Source organism: Panthera onca, chromosome D1, assembly GCF_046562875.1.
Source record: "Panthera onca isolate mPanOnc1 chromosome D1, mPanOnc1 haplotype 2, whole genome shotgun sequence".
Classification (NCBI taxonomy): Eukaryota; Metazoa; Chordata; class Mammalia; order Carnivora; family Felidae; genus Panthera; species Panthera onca.
Genome location: NC_138348.1, coordinates 30,872,262 through 30,895,828, shown reverse-complemented (window position 1 = coordinate 30,895,828; position 23,567 = coordinate 30,872,262). Strand labels below are relative to the sequence as shown.

Genomic DNA, 23,567 nt, shown 5'->3' with positions numbered 1-23,567 from the left:
ACACTCGCCAGATATCAAATTGAGCACATTTCATTACCAGATGTTTCGTTGACAACTGACTAGAATTGATCCACTGCTTGATGAAATTCGCATGTGCTACATATAAAAAGATCCAAAGTTGGACATGCACTTTCTAATCAAATCTCACAGGAGATAAGATTTAAATTCACAATGGAAAGCAACGTTCTTGGCTCTAAATTCAAAGAAAGAGTTCACGTTAACACAAAGATTTATTTTTTCAGATTGTTTGAAACAACTACTAAAAGTACTGAGTCACAAGAAAACAAAATGATGTACTCATTGCTTAATGTGAAATTCTTCTCTCTGTCTAGCCAGTGGAGTCTATAGATTAGCCAATAACACTGTGTAGGCCACTAGCCTGGGAAAGAATACTAGAAGAAGCAAACAATCCTTTATATTTTGAAACTTACAATTTTCTCAGGAAAGAATTTCAAAAACCTAATAGAGACAAAATCATTTTACTTTCTACAAACTACTACCTTTACAGACACATATAATCCAGAGTCCATAATGTGAGTCCATTTCCCAAGATGCACTACACAGAAGAGAGTTTGAAAAGTAGGCTAAATTAAAATATTCTTTTTTCTATGCATTCTATCCATAGACAGGGTCAGCTATCTCTAAAAGATTAGTTCTGGAATAGATTCTTTATCAGACCAAATCTGCTCACATGCTGTGTTGTTAAGTCTATTGTTTTAAGCCACAAAGCTTTGGAGTAGTTTGATATATGGAAAATGCGAATTATATACATGCTACCATATAAACCAATTTATAATTATAACTTTTAAGCACTTTACAAATTCCAACTGGGATTTATCTACCATTTCTATGAATCTGTTTTCATCAGACCCAGGGTGCAGATACACCTTAGTAGACTAAGACACAGAAAAAATAAATAGATTTATAAGATCTGAAACAAAAGTCAAAACTAGAAACCAAATCCAGAAATGCTAGAACTACTGGATTGCCTGAAGTCTGTTTACATATCAAGAATGATATTTGAAATATACATGAAACTGGTAAAGCATGAACAATTAAGATGAATCATAGCCTTAGCACTTGTACTAAGTTTTGGAGGTCCCTTGAGGTACCTTAATCCATAGCTCTTAAACAGATCTAAGGGGAGGGGGGCAGACCCTGGGGCATTTACTGGGCACCAACCAGAGCATCAGCCGGTAACTAATCAATACAGATACATTTCAACAATGCCATGCTCAGCTCCAAATATAACCAATGAGTTTTCAAAAATAGAAGCATTATTCATAACTTCACTGTCTCACTTAGAGAGTTAAAATGTTCTAATATCTTTGTTTGCTTATTTGCTGTAGAAACTAGTATTTGGCTCCTGGCTTTATTGTCTCTTTATTGACATGACTGAACCTCAAAAGCCCATTGTTACAGTTTAAGATACCAAGACCTCCCCCTGTCTCTCTGAAAAGCAAGATGCAATTTGGCAAATTGTCTACAAGATTACAAATTGTTTCAAATCTTTAAAAGGAAAAGAAAAAACAAATAATCTTCTTTATTTCTATCATTTCTTCCTAACACGAGAGGTGGTCTCTAAGAATAACTGGAAACACCTCTAATTTAATTGGATTAATTCCCCCAAACTAGCATTTCCAAAAAATAAGCAGATAATAAGAAACAGGAAAGAATTATGGGCTCAAAGTTCAAAATAAGCAGAGATTTTCAAAGATTCCAAAAATCCTTTTGGGAAGTCCTTAAAAAAAAAAAAAAAGCTAAAAATATGCTTTTAGCTGCTAATAAATAAATAAATAAATAAATAAATAGGTTAGACACTCTCCCTTCCCACCCCGAGCCTCTTTTCATTGAAGTGTTGAATTCAGGAAGTTAGGTAGAGAGATTATTTTTGGAGAGCAGGAATTAGAATTCCTAGGAATAGCCTGTATTATTGCCAGAGACAACTTCCACAAGAATATAGGATTCATTCCCATAAGGTTTATGTACAACCCAATAGTCCATGCAGCTCAATTCTCTAACCAGAGGATGGGCTGGTAGGCTTTGACCTGAATAGTTTTAAGCTCTTCTAAGGGACCTTCCAATTCCATATAAGTGAGAAGAGAGAAATGGGCAGAGAGTTTCTCATTTGTAATCTGTCCCATAACATTGAAACATCACATCAGTGAAAAGCTAGATATTCAATCGAGAGAGAGAGAGAGAGAGGAGAAATCGAAGGAGAGGAAGGAAGAAGAGAACAAAGAGAAAGCAGAGAAACTAGAAGTAAAACCTGTATCCTGTTATTAAATATCCTGTGATGAAATTAGCAGGAGACCATTCACAAGCCACACAGAGATTAGGTGGTTCAGGACAATACGTTGTCTTGAGGGCAAATGAAGGACTTGTGATGGTAGAGTTAAGAGAGACGAGACCTGAAGGCAGGTCCTTCAGGTAAGACACGGAGAGAGAATTAACCTGACCACCTTGAACCCAAAGAAAAGTTATAGGAGTCTACTTATGATAAGACAGCAGAGAACTAATGTGAACTACTTTGTTAGGAGTTGTTCAAGCAACATTTATCATCTCAAACAATTTGCTATATGATTAGGCAAACCTGAGGTCAACAAATAGCCATTACATTATTGATATTTAAATGATTAATGCTTGCTAAATGGCAGAGAACATAAAATGAATTATTTTCAAAATTTATTTCTTGCCCCACTAGATTCATTATTAATATATTGCATTATACTGGAAAACAATGCAATATCATTTAAAATTAAAATCGCTTTATTTAAAAACAACTTCCTCTGGGAAAATGGCTTTAAAAATAGTAAAAAGATATTTTAAAATATTATATTCATGAAAATATTCATCACAGTTTTATTTATAATGAAAAAAATAAGCAATTTAGAAAATATCCATCATACTGGAATGAACAAGAAAATGACATGCATTGATTCCATGGAATATGGTGCAGACACAAAATCATGGCAAAAAAATGAAAATAAAAAATTATGTAGCAACACTAAGAAAAAGGTAGAGATATTACATTCAAGGGAAAACACAATTCAAATTATAAATATGTTATAATTACATTGAGGTAGGATAAAAATGCTTAGGGAAAAAGGTGTTACAATTACAATAACAAAATTCCTCCCCCCTCCCTTCTCTATTTACATATTGAGAACATAATAGAGTAGTATTTAGGTAAAAAATATTCAAAATAACTCCTCTGGCCTTAATTGGAACTCTCTTCATTATGATCACATGCCATCATTGTTACATGCAATCATTACGTTACACTCCAAAATACTAGAATGAGATAAACAAGCTTTAATGGTGCTTTAAAAAAATATGAAAACACATGCACAGAACCCACAAAAGCAATGAGTAGATAATTTGGTCATCCTCACCACTATAAAGGCACAATTCAAATGCTTTCAGAGCCTCTTACAAACTGCTGGAATTCATGGAGCATACCACACAACCTTGAATTTCGAATGTCATTACGTAGCACAAACCAAACTAAGTAGGAAGCTTTCTTCCACTAGCATGAATACAAATGAAGACCCTTTTGTCAGCTGTGTAGGAGTCTCTTTGAAAACACTTCACATATATATAAAGCATATATCAGCCACTTAATCAAGGAAAAGCACGGATATCTTCATTTGGTTATGGACAAACAACCCAACTGGCCAAAACCACAAACACATACTACTGCTTCTCCCCAATACTGTTGCCATGTGATCTATATTTCAAAGATGGATTGGATACACGCTCCTAAAAAATAAAACTTTCCTTAAATAAAATAAAATTAAATACTATTCTCCTAAGAGAATCTGAGAAAGAAATAAAAAAATAAGAAAAAACTTTCAGCACAGATATGTTGATAGTACTAGTTAGTAGTGATAGACAGTGGCAAATTCTATGACCATGTCTCCCCATCCGCTAACTACTAACAGACTGCAAAGCACACAATCTGGATTTACCACCTAGGCTTCACTGGAAATTAACAAATTACCAAAATATGATTATATTAACATGGTAATGATAGAAATTATAAGATAATAGATTTGTGTTATAGCCACCAGCAGAAACATACAAAGGCAAATTTTGCTTCTCCATAGTTAATCTAACCTTCTTGTTCTTATCTATAGAAAAAATAGCAACCAATAATTATGACTTGCTTATAGGGGTAACAATGATGTCAAAAAAAACCAAAAAACAAAAATAAAAACTGAGAACAATCTGAAGGTTGATGGGGGGTGGGAGATGGGTATTGAGGAGGGCACCTGTTGGGATGAGCACTGGGTGTTGTATGGAAACCAATTTGACAATAAATTTCATATTAAAAAATAATAAAAATAAAAACAAAAATATTATTTTATTTAATAGCAAAACCCTCCATATCTCTACACCTCATCCCCCAGGTTTTCATTTGACCATTCGATAATAATTAACATTTGGCAACTAATATCATTTAAACAATTGGAGCTATGAGAATCTGAACTTTTTTTTTTTTTTAATGAAATTGAATCACTTAAGTTGTCCATACTTTCTATTAAATGCCCTGGAGTTACCTATAATACTCTCCTTGAATATCTGCCATAGAACCATCTTTCTGGTGAGAGATTATTACAAGATGCTTTTAATACTATTCTATGGGGACCAAGAGGTTTAATTCTCTATGCCAAGCAGTTAGGTTTAGATAAATAGCATGACAAGGCTGCAATAAATACTTAGTGAAATAATGTGAGTTTGAAAAAAGGCAGAAAAACAAGATTATTATGAAATTGCTTTAAATGACTAATAAATAAAGGAAAATATGTTTTATGTGCTAATTCTCTAGGAGTCAATCTGCACAAATTATTAGTCTCTCCTATTTTTAAGGCAAAGTTTTATTTTAATGGAAATAAATAATTAATGATTATTTAATGCCATAGAAGCCACCAATTTGGTGCCAGAAAAAGTAAAACCTAGAACCAAACTGTAAGATCAAGATCCAAAATAAAAGTTAAAGATAGTTAGGCTAACATATTTATATTCAAATGTGTACATAAAGAGAACTTTTCTTCTGAAAACATATTGCTTTTCTAGGGAGACAGGCTTTCAAATTGCCAAACTCTATTCTAAGAACATTCACACATAGCCTGTGAGGCTATTTAGTATGTTTTAAAAAAATAGGCCCTAAATAGAGTTAACATTATATGATATGAATTTATTTAAAATCTCAGAAATGTAATCTACTTAATGTAATACCACATTTCTAAATTATACACTCTGATTAGATACAGAAAAATTCTGATATATTTTAAATGCACTTGGCTTCCATTAAAATACTTATAAATGAACCACACAGAATGTTTTGACAATAAATATATATTAAATACATATATAAACACATATATATTAAATATATATAAACATGTTTATATATTATATATTAACATATATATGTTAAACATATATGTTATATATATTAAATATATATAAAGTTAGTTCCTCCTTTATACTATAACAATGAGCAATTCAGCTATTTGCCCAAAGATCTTGAAATATTAACTATGTGTCTGTTAATTTAGGCTAAAATATATATTTCTAGTTTGCAAATACTTTCATGAAAAATTGCAAAGGAAAAAAATCTTAGTTTTAAGAAATCACATAAATAATGGGTTCATTACAGAATGTCATATTTCTAAGGCACAAGAATAGTTGCAGTTTGCTAAAGTTAGAATAGAAATCCCACAACATAATGATTTTACAATTAAAGGTATTTCCCTGACAGAATAGATAGCAATTGAAAACTCAAATTTAAAGAGAATCCAGGATGTGTTTGATACTAATGGCTTTAATGAAGCAGAATTGAATGTCTGACTTCACAGTGCCTTGGCTTTTTTTTTTTTTTTTTTCCCTTCACTGACTCCACCAAGTGTTTTGGCTTCAAGTAGAAGTGGCTTCAATTAAAGATAATGGTTGTTTGGTGTGAATGAAGACTAAAAGCCAGTGTCTCTAATGTTATGCTCTGAAACAGCCGGAAAATAAACAAGATAGTCTTTAAGATCTATTTCACAGGAAAAGTCTGAGTTGTTAAGAAGTTAAAGCTAGTTAGAGAGAGCTGAAAATGTTATTGCGACTGCATTTCAAATGCGAAAGTCTGAAATCCAAGAGAAAGAAATCAGACATCATCTTGAAAGCAAATGGAAACCTGAGCAAACACCTATGGGATCTGATCAATGTAGATAGAGGCACCTCAGAAAAATCCCAAAAGTCTGCCTCAACTGCCCTGACTTAACCATGTAATTGATGCTATTTCATTTGGCTTGTCTCAGTAGAAATGTCCACAAAAAGAACTATCTTTTTCACATCTCTCCAAAAAAGAAACCCAGGTCTTTATTCAAGTCAAAAATTGTAAATGCACTATCAATGGCAAGCAAGCCTTTCCCAAGGACAAAGATATAGGTGTTTTTGTTTGTTTTGTTTTTAAATGGGGAGGAGTGGCAGAAGAACCATGGTCCTGGAAAAAACCTACTTTAGAATAAAAAATATTATTATCATTTACTGTTTCATAGATGTTTATTATTTCAGTCAAATCCACTTTCTCTCACTTATAATTTAATCACATGCTATTAAATAGAAGAAATAGAAGTTCTGGGGATTAAAAGAAGTAAATATTCTGTACAATCACCTCTACTATTTGAAAGCACTGACTTATTATTCATGCAAGAATCATAAAAAAACTGGCAAGTTGGAATTCAGTCCCATTTACTATGCAGTTTATATAGAAGCTATCACAGAAAATGAAGCACATTACAGAACACAAGATATAATTTATAAAAATTATTATCAAAGCATGATAGCATGGAGATTCACTCTCCAAGGAGAAACAAGACCTAGTCACATATATAGATTCAGGGTTGGGGGGGGGGGGACTAATAGTAATAATAAATGAGAATCCTGCTATTTAGAAAAAGGAATCTTTCTGTAACTCAAAAATCCTTCTACATGGACTGTGATTCTTTGAAGCGTTAGTACATTTGGAGACTGGGAACATGGGCACAGCCCAGTCATCTAGCATGAGTCTAACAAACATCTGTTGAAAAAATAATTGGTGAAAGAAAAGAAGTCTGTACACCCTTTTTATTCTAATTTTAGCCCTGGGTGAGGAACCGACAAACAGCACCTGAATTAAATATGTCCCGTTCACAATACCAAACAGTTTTATAAACCTACAGATCATCATAATAAAGCATTGCCTTGTCTTTAAATTTCAACCCCATCTAGTCAGGGTTGAAGCTAGTCACAAAGGGACAAACCTAAAAATAGATTCTGGTGCATGAGAGGACTGAAGCCTGCCTGCTCTGTCAGCTCCTCTTGCCAGCAGTGAATGCAAAACTCAGGTACTATGTCTCACCATGTGTAGACATTTCCCCTGGAGCAAATAAATGTAACAGCCAAAGCATAGCTTCAGTAGCCTAAGGAATATCGCAAGAGGCATTTTAAAATTTGGTAAATCAACTGTTTCACCTAAAAGTGGAAATGAGTACGCTGTATCTAACAACATGTTTGCAAAGCAAACAATAGCCAAAACTGTTTGCCCTGAATTTTCTTGATTAAATTCCTAATAACAACAGTTGCACAGAGCAAGATTTCCGCTATTATAGTCCCAGCTCATTCTACACTGAGGCTGTTTCTACACAGTAATAAAGCATCTGAGTGAAAAATGCAAAATACACAACTAATCATCCAGCTGTTTCTAAAATCCCAGCTGTTCAGTAATAGGCAGACAATACCCAACATAATAACAGAACATAATAGACTCACATTGCAGGTGATTGTAGAAGCTTCCCGGGTTTGCACTGGAATGACCTGATTTATAAAATGGGAAAATGTCTACCTGGATCATACAAAAAACCTCCCCCTGAGAAATTTGTGAACTTGGGATAGCAGAAGGCTTCCTGATCTGGGCTTTCACGTAAATAAATGTGAATGGGGTGTAGCGGGGTATGGGGAAGATGGGGGTGCCAAGCATTTTAATGTCTATTTCTGCAGTTAAAAAAAAAACAGGTTTAGTAACTGAGGGAAAAGATTGAAACAGGAAACTAAAAAGGAGACCTTTGAACAAGTTTATATTTGATCAGAACTTAGAATCTTCTACTTTAATTTCCCGTCCAAATCTTTTCAGGGGTGCAGTAAAATTTTTAAAAGTTGAGTGACTTTCTAATCCCTCTTGCAGAGCTTATAACACAACTACAGCTTTTCACAACTGAAATAAAAACATGTTTCTGGTATGTAATCTTCAGCTTATTTTAACAATGATGGCAGTATTTATCCCATGCTAGACTGATTTCCAACAGTGATACCACAAACAAAAAGGGAACAGTAATTCCTAAACAGAGCCTCTCCTATCCAAAAATTCAACTCAGTCCCTTGAGTGAGTAAAAATAGTCTGGTGTCACAAGATGATTCACACCTTAAAATACTGTATGTTGCTTCACCCTTATCAGTCTAATCTAACCCTTTATTTCCCCCACTGTTTCTCACACTGCCTTGAAGCCTGTGAAGTATGTGGATTCTAGTAGTGAAATGATATGTCTTCTCTTTGGTTGAGCAGCAGCAGCAACTAAATCAGCAAGGAGCATACGATGACAGCAAGAAGTTCTAATTATGTTGCACAGATTTTATGATTTTTCCATTCCTCTAAGAATTGCACACCAGCAATAACCAACATAAACACATCATTCAGCTCTGTGTTAGTGACAAGCACTCTTAGGGCTTCAATTGATGCTTAATTCTTAGTTTTAATACACCTACCACATTAACATTCTGCATTAGATTAAGGGTGGGGGAGATTATCCTCTGTGAAATATAAGTGCCCGCATGGTAATCTTTTAAGAATGTGACTCTTGCTCTGAAGGGAAAAGTGAGTTTTACCCTTAGTAAGATGCAGCTTTGGTTTAATGGTATGTGAGTGCTCTCAGAATACCAGCAAAGGGAGTTAGAATATTGGTACATATACATACACATGCTTACTACATCTGGTACCAATACTAAGTGATCAATCTGCTTTTCTGGATTTCCTAGATTAAAAAAAAATTAATAGCATTACCAAATGAAGCAGTTTTAGTCTGATCTACCTATTTTCACCATCAAATGAATGACTTCACTTAGGCAAAACTCCTTACCCCTTGCCTACCTCCCTCCCATTCCCCAATGCCCCAATTAGCCCTTGATCCTTCTTACACCCTGTTGCTATACCAGGAAAAAAGCAGTTTACTAGCTTCACACTGGTTGGCTCAGATCTGGAGGAAACAGGTCAAGAACTCTGAGAACACATCTAGGATCCCAGAAGGAAAATCTATTCTGAGTATACCTTCTCGGTCATCTAGATTCTAATATGGTATACGCATTATGTTATGTTGTTTTCCATATATACTGAAATCAGACTGATTAATAGCAAATGTTGCAAAAAAAAAACCATCAAATGATCTTGTCATCCTCTGATCAATTTGTAATCAAGCTTTTCACTTGGTTTGGTAAAAGAAAATTCATAACCACTAATTTAAGTATAATCCATAAATTTAAATATAGTTTTCAAAAGTCAGGAGATAGGGAAGAAAAATAAAGAGATTCCATTAACCTCTCAAGAAACCTGAATAAATGAATCATTATTTATGGGCTAAATCTCTCTCCAAATAAATGGCTCTAAATATGAACTGCAATCTCCAAATCTCAAATTAATATCTTAAAATATTTAACTAGAGTTATTCCTCAAGCTAATGAGATAGTGTGGAACTTATGATCTCTATTTTGTTATCGAAATTCATTTTAATATTAGGTAAATCACCCTGAAATTAAAATCCATTCCCCCAACAGTAATGCCAACGACACCAATTAGGAATGACAAATAAACAAATACATATAAATCCTACTATATTCCCTAGAGATTCCATACCCCTTGCTATATTTCAGTCCAGTGGGAGCTTCATTAATTATTTCCTACCTTATCTGCTAGCGAATGAAAGCCTCATTTGGATCATGATCCCTACCAATTAAAGAAGAAAAAAAGGACTTGTTCAAGTGCTATGAACACATTAGTGTTCTCTAGGGGAACCATCAATCTACTCAGGTATGAGTGAATTAAGTTTATAAATAGAATAACATGCATCCTCTATGTTAACTAATGTGTCCCTATCATTGAAGGAGCTCAGATAAACAGCCCTAGTCTCTAAGAGATATGAGATTTTCTAATTATCTTACAGTTTTGTGTGTGAGTGCCTGCAGAGGCTGAGATATTGAAACATTTGCCCAAAACAAAAACAACCTGAGACTTTTTAATACTGTAATTGAACCTAAGAGAATTAAGGAAGTCACATCAAACAACAGCTACGATAAAAATGCAGAACAATAATGGCTTTAAGTTAATTGATTTCTAGAGAGCACAAAGTAGCTCTATGGGGCTAGATAGTCTAGTTTCCATGCTCTATGTATCCATTATGTAATGGGAATAATGACCATGAAAAATAAGATAAACATTTTGCAATGTTTCATAAAACATAAAAATCAACCTTCCTGGGAGTGAAACCCCATATATCCTTACTGCATGGAATATCTCAGAGCTTAGCCCTAATACCACTGTGGTTGTATGGCACAAAATCCAACCTAGAGTGTAAAGAAAGGTTTCTCAATCCTTAGGTCTCACCATTTTCCCCAAACACAAAAGAATTATACACTTTTACTTCATTTCAAAAAGTCTCTTGCAATGCCTTAGACAATTCATTTTGCTTATATATCTTTGGCCAGAATAAAGGCAGAATATTAAATATATGATATGTATATAAACATATGAATAAATAGTAATCTAATTATTTTTAAACAAATATAAATATTTGGCTCAGCATTGGTACAAGTGTAGTCAATATCCACAGGGGCTATTTATTTCACTGATTTAAGAGGTGACTGATTCGTCAACAGTCAGTAGCTTAAGAAGCTGTGTATAAAAATGCCTTCATGTTCTGTGGCTTTAAAAATATGCCTTTGGTCTACGAAGTCATGAAAAATTAATCCAAGTACATTTGCACATAACACCAATAACTGGGAAAAAACAGCATATTTTCCATATTCACTAGTTATTCCTAATAATTACTATCATGACCACTTCTAAGGTAAGTTAGCATTTCTGCCATTTTCACAGAAAATGTTAACTTGCACAATATCTCAGTAGCTCATTTCTGCTTTACAACACACAATAGTCACTCCTGGTTAACTCTGCTAATGGCAAGGAGATAGGGGAAAGGTTATTCCTAAATCCTTCATATTTCATTCTGAGGTACATAAACATTAATTTGAACAATAGATTTGGTTTTCCAAGTAGTTTGCTTGGCTATCTAGTTTCAGGGTATTTGTTGTTTCTTTGTAGTATATTGTTTTCTGTTTACAATTTTGCATGTTTCTAGCCTGGCTATTGAAAGGGAGACCGTGGTTTTGAGCCTGAGTAAAGCCAACTCAGATGAGAAACTAGTTTTGGACAATCTGTACAACAGGTAATTTGCAAATCAGGAAACAGAAGATAACTATTTGTGGATCAGCGATCAAAATCATTTAGCTCCTGGTACTCTGGATACAAATTCTCCTTCCAAGATACCAATGATGTTAAATAAATCAAAAACTTGACTGCAAATCAGCAACACCATGATCAGTGGATGTGGGAAAATCCCTCCCTAGACAACATTAAGATGCCTTCTTTAGCATTTTATTTCCTTGATATATCTATTCTGGTACCATTTTGTATTACCTACAGGCCTGAAAGGGAATATGTTGTAGCCTCACTTAGAGCCATAGCTCATTACTATATGCTATGTTTTTCAAAGCACCCAACTCATACCCTGGGATTAATTTATTTATCTGTAAATAAAGTAACCATATTTTCTGTACCTCAAATTGGGCCATATGGTCTGATATGTATTAGCATACTTTTTTATGAAGATACTGTAAGAAATTGGGACTGCTATGGAAACAGAGAACCAAGTCAGAAATAAAACTCATATCACAGTCCTAATCTTAATTTACATTTCAGAAGTACACATTCCCATTTACTGCAAAAATAGCTCTGCTTCCTTCAATCTTGAACACAAACCACTCCATCAACATTCTTTCAAATAGGAATACTGATCTTCGTACTAGAAAGTAGGATTGTTTTCTAACCTGTAACAGTTATATTTGTTTGGATGACCCTGTGTTTTGAGTCAAGCTTCTTTGCAGGCAGGAAAACCAAGAAGTACCTTTTGTCCACACCAAATGTCCCTTGCCGAATTCAGAATGACTTTTGGGTCAGGAAGATTTCCTGGAACGGGCCCCTTTGCCACTGAATGACAACCCGTAATCATTCTATACTGTATCAATAAAACACACACACACACACACACACACACATAAAGAGGGATGTTACACTCTGCATCATGCACATGAGCACATCACATGCTCACCAAAAACTGTAAAACCAACCTAGGTGTATTTGCCACTTTACCTAGGAACAGCTGCGATGTGGTGGCTAAAGGTGCATCACAATCCTCAAAATCAACAACAGAGAACACCATTTCTGATTCTGTTGGGATGTGGAGATACTACTGTTTATGATTCCAGTGCAATTAAAAATAACTTTCTACTGGCTAATGTTGACTTTCTAAAAACTGGATATATATCTGAACTCAAAAGTATTTTCCATAGTTATTTCTTATGCATAGATTGGATTCTATTTCAACAGATGTTTTATGAAAACATTTTCACAAAACTTCAGTGATCCTGTTTAAAACTAATTTGACAAGCTGGGGCACCTGGGTGGCTCAGACAGTTAAGTGTCCGACTTCAGCTCAGGTCATGATCTCAGGGTTTGTGAGTTCGAGCCCCACATCAGGCTCTGTGCTGACACCTCAGAGCCTGGAGCCTGCTTTGGATTCTGTGTCTCCCACTCCCTGTAACCCCTCACCTGTTCATGCTCTGTCTCTCTTTCTCAAAAATAAATAAACATTAAAAACAAAACTAATTTGACAAGGAAAGCAGTGACACTCGTGAAATACTACATGTGCTTAAGCATAAAATGAGTTCCCTAGCATAGGTCGGAACACTCGTTTACTGACAAGACTGTACTATAACAAAGCAAGAAATCAAAATGTTTACTTACCAACTTTCACATGTATTCAACTGGAGACTGAGTTATTTTTTATTAAGGGAATCCCTTCCCTTTCGTTGTTAGAATAAAGAGCTTCAAAATACACCCTATTCATTCAGTTTCATTTACATTCTAAAAACTCAATCTCAAAATCTCTGGTTCTCTATTTAACCCAACAGTGAGATTTTAAACTGTTTTTGCTCTTATTACCTATGAAATCAAGACCGATATGATTTGAATACTTAGAAAATATCCAGCTAGTCTAATAACTTCCTTCCACTCCAGAGAATTTTGGTGCTAAAAGGAATCAATTGATAATGTAGCACAACAGCCTGGTTGTACACTTAAAAACAAAACAAAACAAAACAAAACACCTGAGAGTCAAGATGAAATGATGTGTCAATGTCAACGAGCCATCTCTCTACTCCCAGACCATCCATCATTCCTTTGGCACCCAAAAGCTCTATTTTGCAGAAATTAAAAGGAGTATTTAGTCCTCTTTTCTCCATAACTGGTCTGCATAACTGTTCCCCTTTCAAACATTTAAAAGAGAGAACAATGTATCCACCCTTGAAAAAACTCTGGTTAGGATGACCTTCAAATATTGTACTTCTGGTAACATTATCATCTGAAAAGCAACTAGAGGATCCGAGGTTCCCAAAATTCAAATCTCTAAATGGGGCCACTTCTCTTTTATCTTACAGCCAAATGTGTGTGGTGGCCTCTGAGAGCAGAGTTTCCTAAATGTCAGTTACAAATAGCTTCTGAAAGCATATTACTCAGTAGATAAAATTTTTACAAATGGTACTAAAGCACCTTGCTTAGCTAGCTTTAACTTGGAAAAATGTTATACATTCACAGCTGCCGTTGACACTTTCTCTACCTTCACACATTCTCTACAAGAGAAGTGTTCCATACAAAAGTGCCCTAGACAAATCTTGAGGGCTTACATGCTTTCTTCTTAGTGTGGAATCAAGATTCAGACATCCTAAAATAAATGCATCTTGAAAGAAAATGCAAACCAACACACATGCATGTAGTGATAACCTAATATTTGCTTTGGAAGCCCATGGCTGTCACTTCTTGTCTGTATTACACTTAAAAAAAAAAAACTATGTAAGATACAGGAAAATCCCAGGATCCCAAAAGGACTATATTTCTTGAATTCACAGAATTATCAAATCTAATACATATCGGCTAAATTCATTATAACTTTCAGCTTTAAAAAGGAGCTGTGGTAGAAATTTAATACTTTTTCCCTTCCAAGCATAGCCAAATCATTGCCATTGGGATTATTGAATGTTCAATAAACATCCAATGCTGGATAGCATTTAAATTATCTAAAATATAATCTGACCTAGTTGGGTACAGAAAAAGATACATGGTACCTCACTCACAGAGTCAACTTTTTTACACCAGGACATGCCCAGGATCTTTCTTTCCCCCAAGTGAAGAAACTGTAGCAATTATTCAATGAGAGGCTATCTTGTATCTGCATATCCACTTCCTGTAAGGAGCTCAAAATTAAAGAAATTACCCATGATTTTCACGATATCCTAATAAAGCAGATGTAACTCCTGGGTTCTTTTTTTTTTTAACTTTTGTTTAATGTTTATTTATTTTTGAGAGAGCACAAGTGGGGGAGGAGCAGAGAGAGGAGGAGAGAGGATCCAAAGCAGGTTCCTCACTGACATCAGTGAGTCCATGAGGGGCCTGAACTCAGGCACCAGGAAATCATGGCCTATGCCAAGGTCCCAAGCTCAACGGACTGAGCCACCCCGGTGCCCCATAACACAGGGGTTCTAATTCTTCTCTTTCCAGAGGAAGATTAAGCAATGTAGACATAACCTCAGGCATTTATATGGAACTAGGCATTTCTGAGTTATCACATGTTATTTGCTTTCCATAACAATTCTGTGAAGTAATGAAAGCCTTTATGTGCCCTTTTTTTTTTTTTTTTTACTAATGAGGAAATTGGGATGTGGAGATTAATGGTGGCTTTTTCAAATGAATAGTGACCAACCCAGATAGCCTTACTCCTAGTCTGTTTGTTATATTTTTGCTTCAAATCCAAAATATATTAAAATGACGTCTTTGAAATCTTATTACAAGATTGCATATCCTTGTTTTATCATTCACTATTGTCCACTGGAGATCTTTGGTCAGAACATTCAATCAACTCCCCCGCTTACTGCCTTTCATTCTCCAACAGGTATTCTTGAAAGGTATTTTTCTTTAAGTGGTGGGGATGGGGTGGGGAGAAGGGTGTAGCTTTGCTTTTAAATCTAACATGGATTTATTTTGAATTTCAAATATCATTAAAGATTTATGTTATTATCAAATCATGGCCTGGGATTTAAAAGCTTGAGAAAAGCTATTCTTGATCATTCTTTTCTTCCTTTCTTTTTTTTTTTTTTTTTAAATTCACAGTTGTCAGAGTTCATTATGTGCTACATAGTATATTTTTCCCAAACCTCAGGACAACCATTTTATAAAGAATAGATGTTGAGGAAACATTAGAGAATAAGGCCTCTTATGCATTCTAAATTTGCTACTCTAGATCTCATTATGACTTACTAGTGTAAGTCCGATTACTAGCTGTTACCTCACATTCTAGAACATCTTGTCATGATTTAAGTGCAGTTACATGTGTCACAAGTTCCCTTTACAAAACTGATAGCGATGGTGATATTGAAACCAAATGTTTGACACAATCCTTCTTTGTATCATTTTTAGCAAGTGGAATGCTAAATTCTGAGGTGAATCCCCACCCTGTGCCTTTATGCAGCTGCACAAAGAAATAAACTTAATAAATCTAGCATTTACGTTGCACATTTAATAGAAAGCTCTTAAGCCATAATCACTGTAGCTGCTGGGCATCTTATTTTCTTCAAGAATTCTTTCAGTGCATGCATTAACTTTGGTTAAATTATTCTGCATTTAAAAGGCAGAAGAATAATTAAAATAGTATGGTTTCAGAAGCATCATTGTCACAGTCCAATTTCTAAAAGATTCTGTTGCTAAATTTTACTTCAGAGTCCCTTTGCAGATCAGTTATTTAGATTTTAAAAGAAGGGAACCATGTGCTGTTATCTGCGTGGCCATTAGTCTCACACAAAGAAAAGAAGAGAACATAAAATAAGACTAAGAAATCATTCTTCCAATGATTGTCACTGAACTGTTACATTAGTAAACACTCACAGTAGGAAGTCTCTCTCAATCTCCATCATATAAAGTAGTGCAAAGGAAAAAAAAATTCCAGTCCTGTTATCTGTGAACAAAACTTGTTACATTTTCTCCGATTTCACTTCTTCCATTATTGTTAGGCATTTGCTGTCATATCTTCCCCCAAATTAATAATAAAATATAATCAATTTCTAAAGGCCCCTGAAGCCTTTTTAAAAGTTAATTTCCAGTTAAAAATAAACTTTAATTAAATCCAAGATAAAACTGTGACCTATATTCTATTAAATAATTCACTTTCCTTTTTTTTTTCCCCTACACAGTAATTCTTACAATTTTTAAAAAACAACCATGGAATCCAAAGACATGAGATGCTATCAGAGCACTGATAAATGACTGCTCAAATTCATTAGTTCTTACATAGTAAATACTTCAAAATGCCAACTCTTCCCATCACTGCACAATTACTAACAATGTTGACAATTTACTTGCACATGCACGCAGCACGTGTGCGCGCGCACACACACACACACACACACACACACACACACACAAACACACATATACCTTCTCTCCACAGAACCACCTTTACTTTTAACATCTTTTCCAGTTAGTGTGCAAAATTCTTGCATTCTAATAAAAAATATAAAGATAAGATTTGCTCCTATTTTAGCCTCCCTCTTCTCCAAGATGTATCATTTATTTGATATGTAATACAAGTTGAGTAACAATTGTCACGTATAACCATTAAATGGTGTACTACTATATGCATTAGATTCGTTTGCATATTTCATTTTCATAACTCCACTCTCTATGCATAAATATATTTGGAGATACAGGGGCTGGGGGGGGGGGGGCGGCGGGGAGGCAGTGGCAGGTGGAGAACAAGATTCACACATCAGTCTCCACAGCCTTCGCATTAGAACAGTTGTTTTTATCTGTCTCACTGTCGTCCCCCTTTCCCTGACACTTCTCCTCCTTTGCACAGAGAGATTCCTTAACTCCTTCTTCCATCTCTAGATACTCTGACTTGTCCCCCAGGGAAGAAGAAGTAGAGCTCCGGAATTTCTTCAGCAAATTAGAAGGGAGGTATGGGCAACTGACTGCGTTCTGTGTCAGCTGTGTCTGTTCCTCATTCTCAGTCTCTCTGTGGTAGAAATAGTTAAAGTTAGAGACAATCACTGGCACTGGCAAAGCAATGGTTAAGACACCTGCAATGGCACACAGGGACCCCACGATCTTGCCCCCCACAGTGATGGGCTTCATGTCCCCATAGCCCACAGTTGTCATGGTCACCACGGCCCACCAAAACGCATCTGGGATGCTTTGGAAATGGGTGGTAGGTTCATCTGCCTCTGCGAAATACACAGCACTGGAAAACAGGATGACCCCAATGAAGAGGAAGAAGATCAGAAGTCCCAGCTCCCGCATGCTGGCTCTGAGGGTGTGGCCCAGGATCTGCAGGCCTTTGGAATGCCTGGAGAGTTTGAAGATCCGGAATACTCGGACCAGACGGATGATCCTGAGGATAGCGAAGGACATGGCCTGCTGCTGCTGACCGTTGCCACCCCCCTGCTGCTGGGCCAGATCAGTGCCCAGGGTGATGAAGTAAGGCAAAATGGATACAATGTCAATGATGTTCATGATGTTTTTGAAGAAGAGTGCTTGGCTGGGACAAGCAAAGCAGCGAACCACAAACTCGAAGGAAAACCAAACAATACAGACTGTCTCCACGATGAAGAAGGGGTCGTTGAAGATGGTGTGCCCTGAGTTCTCTAGGTGGGGTGCCGAGGTGTCATTCAACAACCCACTATGCCCGCCTGCACTCAGTGCCATGATGAGATCCCTGTCGTCCCTAAACTCAGGTAAAGTTTCCAGGCAGAAAATGACAATGGAGATTAAGATGACCAGAACAGAGACGATGGCTATGCCCCTTGCTGGACTGGAACTCTCCGGATACTCAAACAGAAGCCAAATCTGCTTTTTAAATTCATTCTCTGGCAAGGCCCTGTCCTCCTCTTCTCTCACAAAGCCCTCGTCCTCCCGAAACTTGAGCAGGGCCTCCTCTCCCAACTGATAGAACTTCACCTCCTCAGTGAAGATATCAAAGGGGACATTGACTGGCCTCTTGAGGCGGCCTCCTGATTGGTAATAATATAAGATGGCATCAAAGCTAGGCCTGTTTCTGTCGAAAAAATACTCATTACGCAAAGGGTCAAAGTACTGAGTCCTCTTCTCAGGGTCTCCCAACAAAGTCTCTGGAAACTGGGCCAGAGTCTTCATCTGGGTCTCAAAGCGCAGGCCCGACACATTTATCACCACACGTTCACAGCAGTCACTGTAGCGGACTGAACTGTAGCCGCCGCCGCCCCCGTCATCCTGGGGCAGCAGGTCCGTGTAGGAACATTCATCACCATGGTCATCCTCACTATAGTAAAACCTTCCTTCCTCTTCCTCCTCCTCCTCCTCCTCCTCCTCTTCCTCTTCCTCACTCAGTTCCCTCAGAATCTTCTCCTCAGAGCCACTGGGCATCAGGTCGGAGCAATGAGGAAAGCTGCTCTGGCGGTGGTGGACTCTCCTCTTCTCAGGCCGCTGGCGCCTCCTCCTCCGACTACCCCGGCTGCCCTGAGGGTCATGGGAGGTGCAGGCCCCACGCGACTGGTGGTGGTGGTGGGAGCCCCCTCCAGAACCCCCACTGCCCTCCACAGCAGCTGTGGCAGCTGCCACGGCGGCTGCCGCAGCTGCCCTCGAGTGAGCAAGCCTCTCCCGCTCCCGTGCCCTAGCCTGGGCCGCGTAACCATAAGGCATGTGACTGTTGCACCCTGAGCTCTCCGCACTCACCATTGCAACCTCCATGGTGGTGGTTTTTGGAAATGGCTGGTTCCAGTTGTAGAAGAAGAAGAAGAAGAAAGAAAAATAGGGCAGCTTCTTTTGTCACCAAATGAAGGTAAGTTTGGAACCCTTAAGCAGATTGCTTGGAAGACTAAGGATATTTTCAGTCCAACTTTGCATTTTCTGTTTTTAAATCAGCACGCCCCATGCTCTCTGTTCCCAGGGATTCAACATTGCTCTCCGGAGCTTGGCTGGTCTAGATAAACAACCTAGCACTCTCAGGCCTAAGTCAGAAAATGTTGGGGTCTCCCAAACACCTGTTTCAGGGTGGCTGTTCAAATTTGGAAATACGTCTAGGGTGGTTGGTGATGATGCTGCAAGATTCAAAGGCAGCAAGTGTCTGACAGCCAGCAGTTGTGCCTAGAAAATGGAATATATTTTTCTGCCATGGAAATTGTCCAAAGCTCAGTCCATCAAATTTAAATAAAATGCAAATAAGCCTTTAGTCTTAGCACTTGCCTTCTAGTGATGGCTTGACCCATGTTAACATGTGGCTTGAAGTATGTCCAGCCATTGCTGCTCCAAGCCTATCAGGATGATTCTCCAGGTGCTCCCCTTAAGTTCATCATAGGCTTTCTGGACCCAGGGGCAATGCCAAGCTATTGAAAGAGGCAAAGACCTTGGGAGGTAGAGAAGGTACAAGATGAGGTGTCAGCAGGAGCAAACCCAGCTCTGAGGTCTCCATAGAAATCAAGGAAATGCAGAGCATCCTTCAGCTAAAATCATGCAGAAGAAGTACTTCACCTGAAAAAGGAAGGGAAATAAGCACAGGAGAAAAATAAAAAGAAGAATCAAATCATAAAGAGCAAACAGTGTTTCCTTCCCATACACTTCTTTTTCTTGTCCTCAAGCAAACCATATAAAGCACCAAGGGGCCACAAATTTCCAAGGAGTATGGGGCAGGTTGTTAAATCTCCTCCCTCACTAAACCATCCTTCTTCCCTTCTTCTTTGGTTATTATTTCGGCTCAGTCTATTTTCAAGGCAACTCAATTATTTTTCTTCTCTCCACTCTCGACCCACATGGCTCTTCCTTCGGCTCTCCCTTTCACTCATGCCAGGTCTTAATTCTCGCTGTCATTTTCTTCATGTCACAACAATAATGCTGTCACTTTATAGCTGCTTCCATCATTCAGTGATCTCAAGGCAGTTTTTAAAATTTCCACTCATCAAATATTTCTGAATTTAGTGCCTTTCCACCCCTCTCTGTCTTGATTCAGGATTAGAGCAGTTGGAAAAACCAGTTCTCTTTAATCCAGGCTCCATCACTTCCACAAGATTCAATCATCTCATCTATGAAGTGTGGGTCATAATACAACCTCCTCCATCCCACTTTGTAAGGTTTGAATGAGACAATGAATGTTGATAGAATAGCACCGACATAATGAATATCAATACACACTGGACAGTAACCTAAGCTTTTATCATCTATCTACACACCTCCAGATGTATATGTCCTTATACCATACTGTCTGAATTAGGGGAGGACAGAATGTGAGGACACCCAAAACATTTTGAGACTCATCAATGGCCTGTATTAAGTTGGCACTTCTTGACTCCCTGAAGCATGTCCCTGTTGTTGTTTTTCTGTTCCCCAGACTCCAGAACACTCCCTACCACCCACAGCCTAGGAGCTAATCCCAGTTTCCACTTCTCTGATAATCATCTTCTCTCCTTGCTGCTTCCTCCGTGTTCACCTCAATGCTTCCTCCTACACTCTTCTCAACAGACTATTTCCTTATGTTTTAAATCCCAGTTTGTGTGGACTTCATTTTCAGCCTGTCATACTTCCCCCCATAATTTCATCCATGATCTCCCATCTCCCAACTCCCTCTGCCTCTCCCTGACTCTCTCTGCCCACCTTTATCTCCAACATGCCCACTTGCTGATCATGTCTTCCTTGCAGCCCCAATCTGGCTCCACCGTCACTTGGTAATGCTGGCCTTTCTTCTCAGTTGGCTCTCTCTAGGTCAGGCTAATTCATTTCCTCAGCCAGGACCTGTAAAAACTGCCCCAATCTCCTGTCTCCTATGCTTTTGCATTCACTGTGTCCAACAGGACTTCCAAGAATGCAGACAGTAGCCCAGAGACTTGGGGAGGATAATGCCAGTCAGAATCCAGGGCATCTACCAGGTTCTGTTACTGGAAGCACTTGGGAAGCAAGAGAAATGGCTTTCTGGAGCTATGAACAGGATTCAGCTCCTGACCACCTGCTGCTTCTTGCTGAATCCTGTCAGGCTAGAAGCCTAAACCTACCAGAGTTTTATGAAGTGACAAAGCAGAGAAGGAGCAAACAGAGGGCTTCCCAATCATCTCACACTCTCCTAGGGCAAGAAGTGAGCTTTATTGGGACACATAAAACCCAGAAAATACACTTCTGAAGGTATCTCAAATGACAAGCCCCTTCCTTTGCCAGACTCCTAACATCATCAAATACTCTGAAATGTTTACCCTCAGAAGGTCTCCAAACCTCTACTTACAAAACTACCCTGGGGTTACATTTATTCTGGAAGGTCAGGCCACCGCCTTTTAAAGACTTTCACAGGCCGAAGAGCCTGAGAGTTTGCTCAGTTTCTTTCCCAACTCCCTCAAAGCCGTTATAATACACTATGTAAATAAAACCCCGATAGAACCAAAGTGCCTGTATATTTGTGTACTATGCACACCCCTCTCCCAACTAATTGACTCCCAGAAGGTCATGAATTAGCAGGTCTTCCAATATCCCATCAATTCTGCAGGAGATAGAGACCTGCCCTCATCTGGCTCTACACTATTTACTTTATTTATTTATTTATTTATTTATTTATTTATTTAATTTATTTTTGTTTGTTTGTTTTCTTCCTCCCCCACCTTACAAAAAGCAAATTACCTTCCTTTTAATTGGCTACCAGTTACCTCACTATCCCTAACCTAGGAGAAGATGATGATGATGATGAAAAAGAAGAAGGGGAGGGTGAGGAGGGACAAGCAGGGAGAAGGAAAAGAATAAGAAAAAAAGAAAAAGAATTAAAAAAAAAAAAAGGAAAAAAAAAAACCTTCCACACAGCAAAACTCATTTTAAAAATCTCTCTTCCTTTCCAAGGTATTCCTGTTTCGGAGAATCTATTCAATCCGACTCCCAGGAGCCTTGATGGGGGAGACCTTTGCAGGGAAATTTCCCTTCCTCTTTAACACCATTAAACTAATAGGATTTAGCAGACTACCTATTCCCGAATCCCTGTGCCCCCCCAAACAACAGCCAAGCATGCCTCCCCTCCTCCTCTCACCCCCCAACAAGGAGGCTGTTTTCCTCTCTCAGTGCTAATTCCTGCAACTGGCTTAGGGTGGTACCTGAACCTATCAGAGAGAGAGAGAGAGAGAGAGAGAGAGGGATTGAATCAAAAAACCAACACCGTGAGAAATATACACTTCAACGCACGCCATTTATACAGTCCCTATGTGCTGCTGAAATGCTCGGAAAAGGCACGCAAATCCAAATGCTGGGAGAGACAGCAATTCAAACCCGTTCGCCAGCTGTTCCCAAAGAAACAGAACCGGTGAGTCTGGGATGAGGCAAAAGGATGCTAAATCTAAACCCCACCTCGTTGGGAAACGACATGTTTAATCGCGCCCTCCCCTCCAGACCTAGGTTCCCGCTCCGGCACATTAAGCAGGGCGCACGCACCCCATCCCCGGGGTTAGGAAAATAACAACTGTTGGCCCCCCGGAGCGCCGCGCTGCATCTGCACCTCCCTTCTTCCACCTCCTGGTTTATTTTTAACCGCCTTCCATTCATGTCCTTCTGCCACATCCCCCAATATTATTTATCCCTCAAATGTCCACTGTTTCTTAACAGCCAAAAGAGAAGAGTGGAGGAAAGAGAAGAGAGGTATCATACTCACCGTTCCCAGGCGGAGTGAAAAATAAATATAAAGAAAACCCCCGCTCGGTTTGTCTTTCCCCCTCAAGCTGCAACAGCTGGAGGAGGGGAAGAATGTTCTTGGGGGTAGAAGGAATCACTCCGGTGTGGCAGGTGGAAGCTGCAAAATATCCACGGAACAAGTTCTGTTGCCTGGGGGCACAGAGTCCTCGCTGCTGGAGCCCAGGGTGGGGATCAGGGCTGCCCCGAGGAAGACCCCAACACTTCTGGTTCCTCTGGAGTTCAGCACGGGTGGGCACGATTGGGAAAGGAAGTCAAGGTTCCCCAGAAAAAGAAAATCCTAGACAGCAGCGATCACTTGTTAAGCCCAAATTCCTCCTCCAATATCCATCCCTCTCCCTCTCTCGCTGGCTGCAGAAGCAGCACACGCCTCCCCTGGCCGGGAACGCGCGCCGGCCGGGGGCGGGGCCAGGGCCGTGCCGAGGGT

At 38.3% G+C, this 23,567-nt stretch overlaps 1 protein-coding gene across 1 annotated transcript; it reads right to left on the bottom strand.

Annotated features, from left to right (window-relative positions):
- Positions 1–5,490: 5,490 nt before the first annotated feature.
- Positions 5,491–23,510, bottom strand: KCNA4 (potassium voltage-gated channel subfamily A member 4). The gene is made up of 2 exons (XM_060606260.3): positions 23,103–23,510; positions 5,491–19,966 (listed from the first exon to the last, which is right to left on the bottom strand). Exon 2 carries the CDS (start codon positions 19,184–19,186, stop codon positions 17,222–17,224), a length of 1,965 nt encoding a protein of 654 aa, XP_060462243.1. The 5' UTR covers positions 19,187–19,966; positions 23,103–23,510; the 3' UTR covers positions 5,491–17,221.
- Between the last annotated feature and the right edge of the window lie 57 nt (positions 23,511–23,567).

What these genes read in the sequence shown, in the direction of transcription:
- KCNA4 (XM_060606260.3), bottom strand. Translation starts at nt 19,186, where the DNA reads ATGGAGGTTGCAATGGTGAGTGCGGAGAGCTCAGGGTGCAACAGTCAC.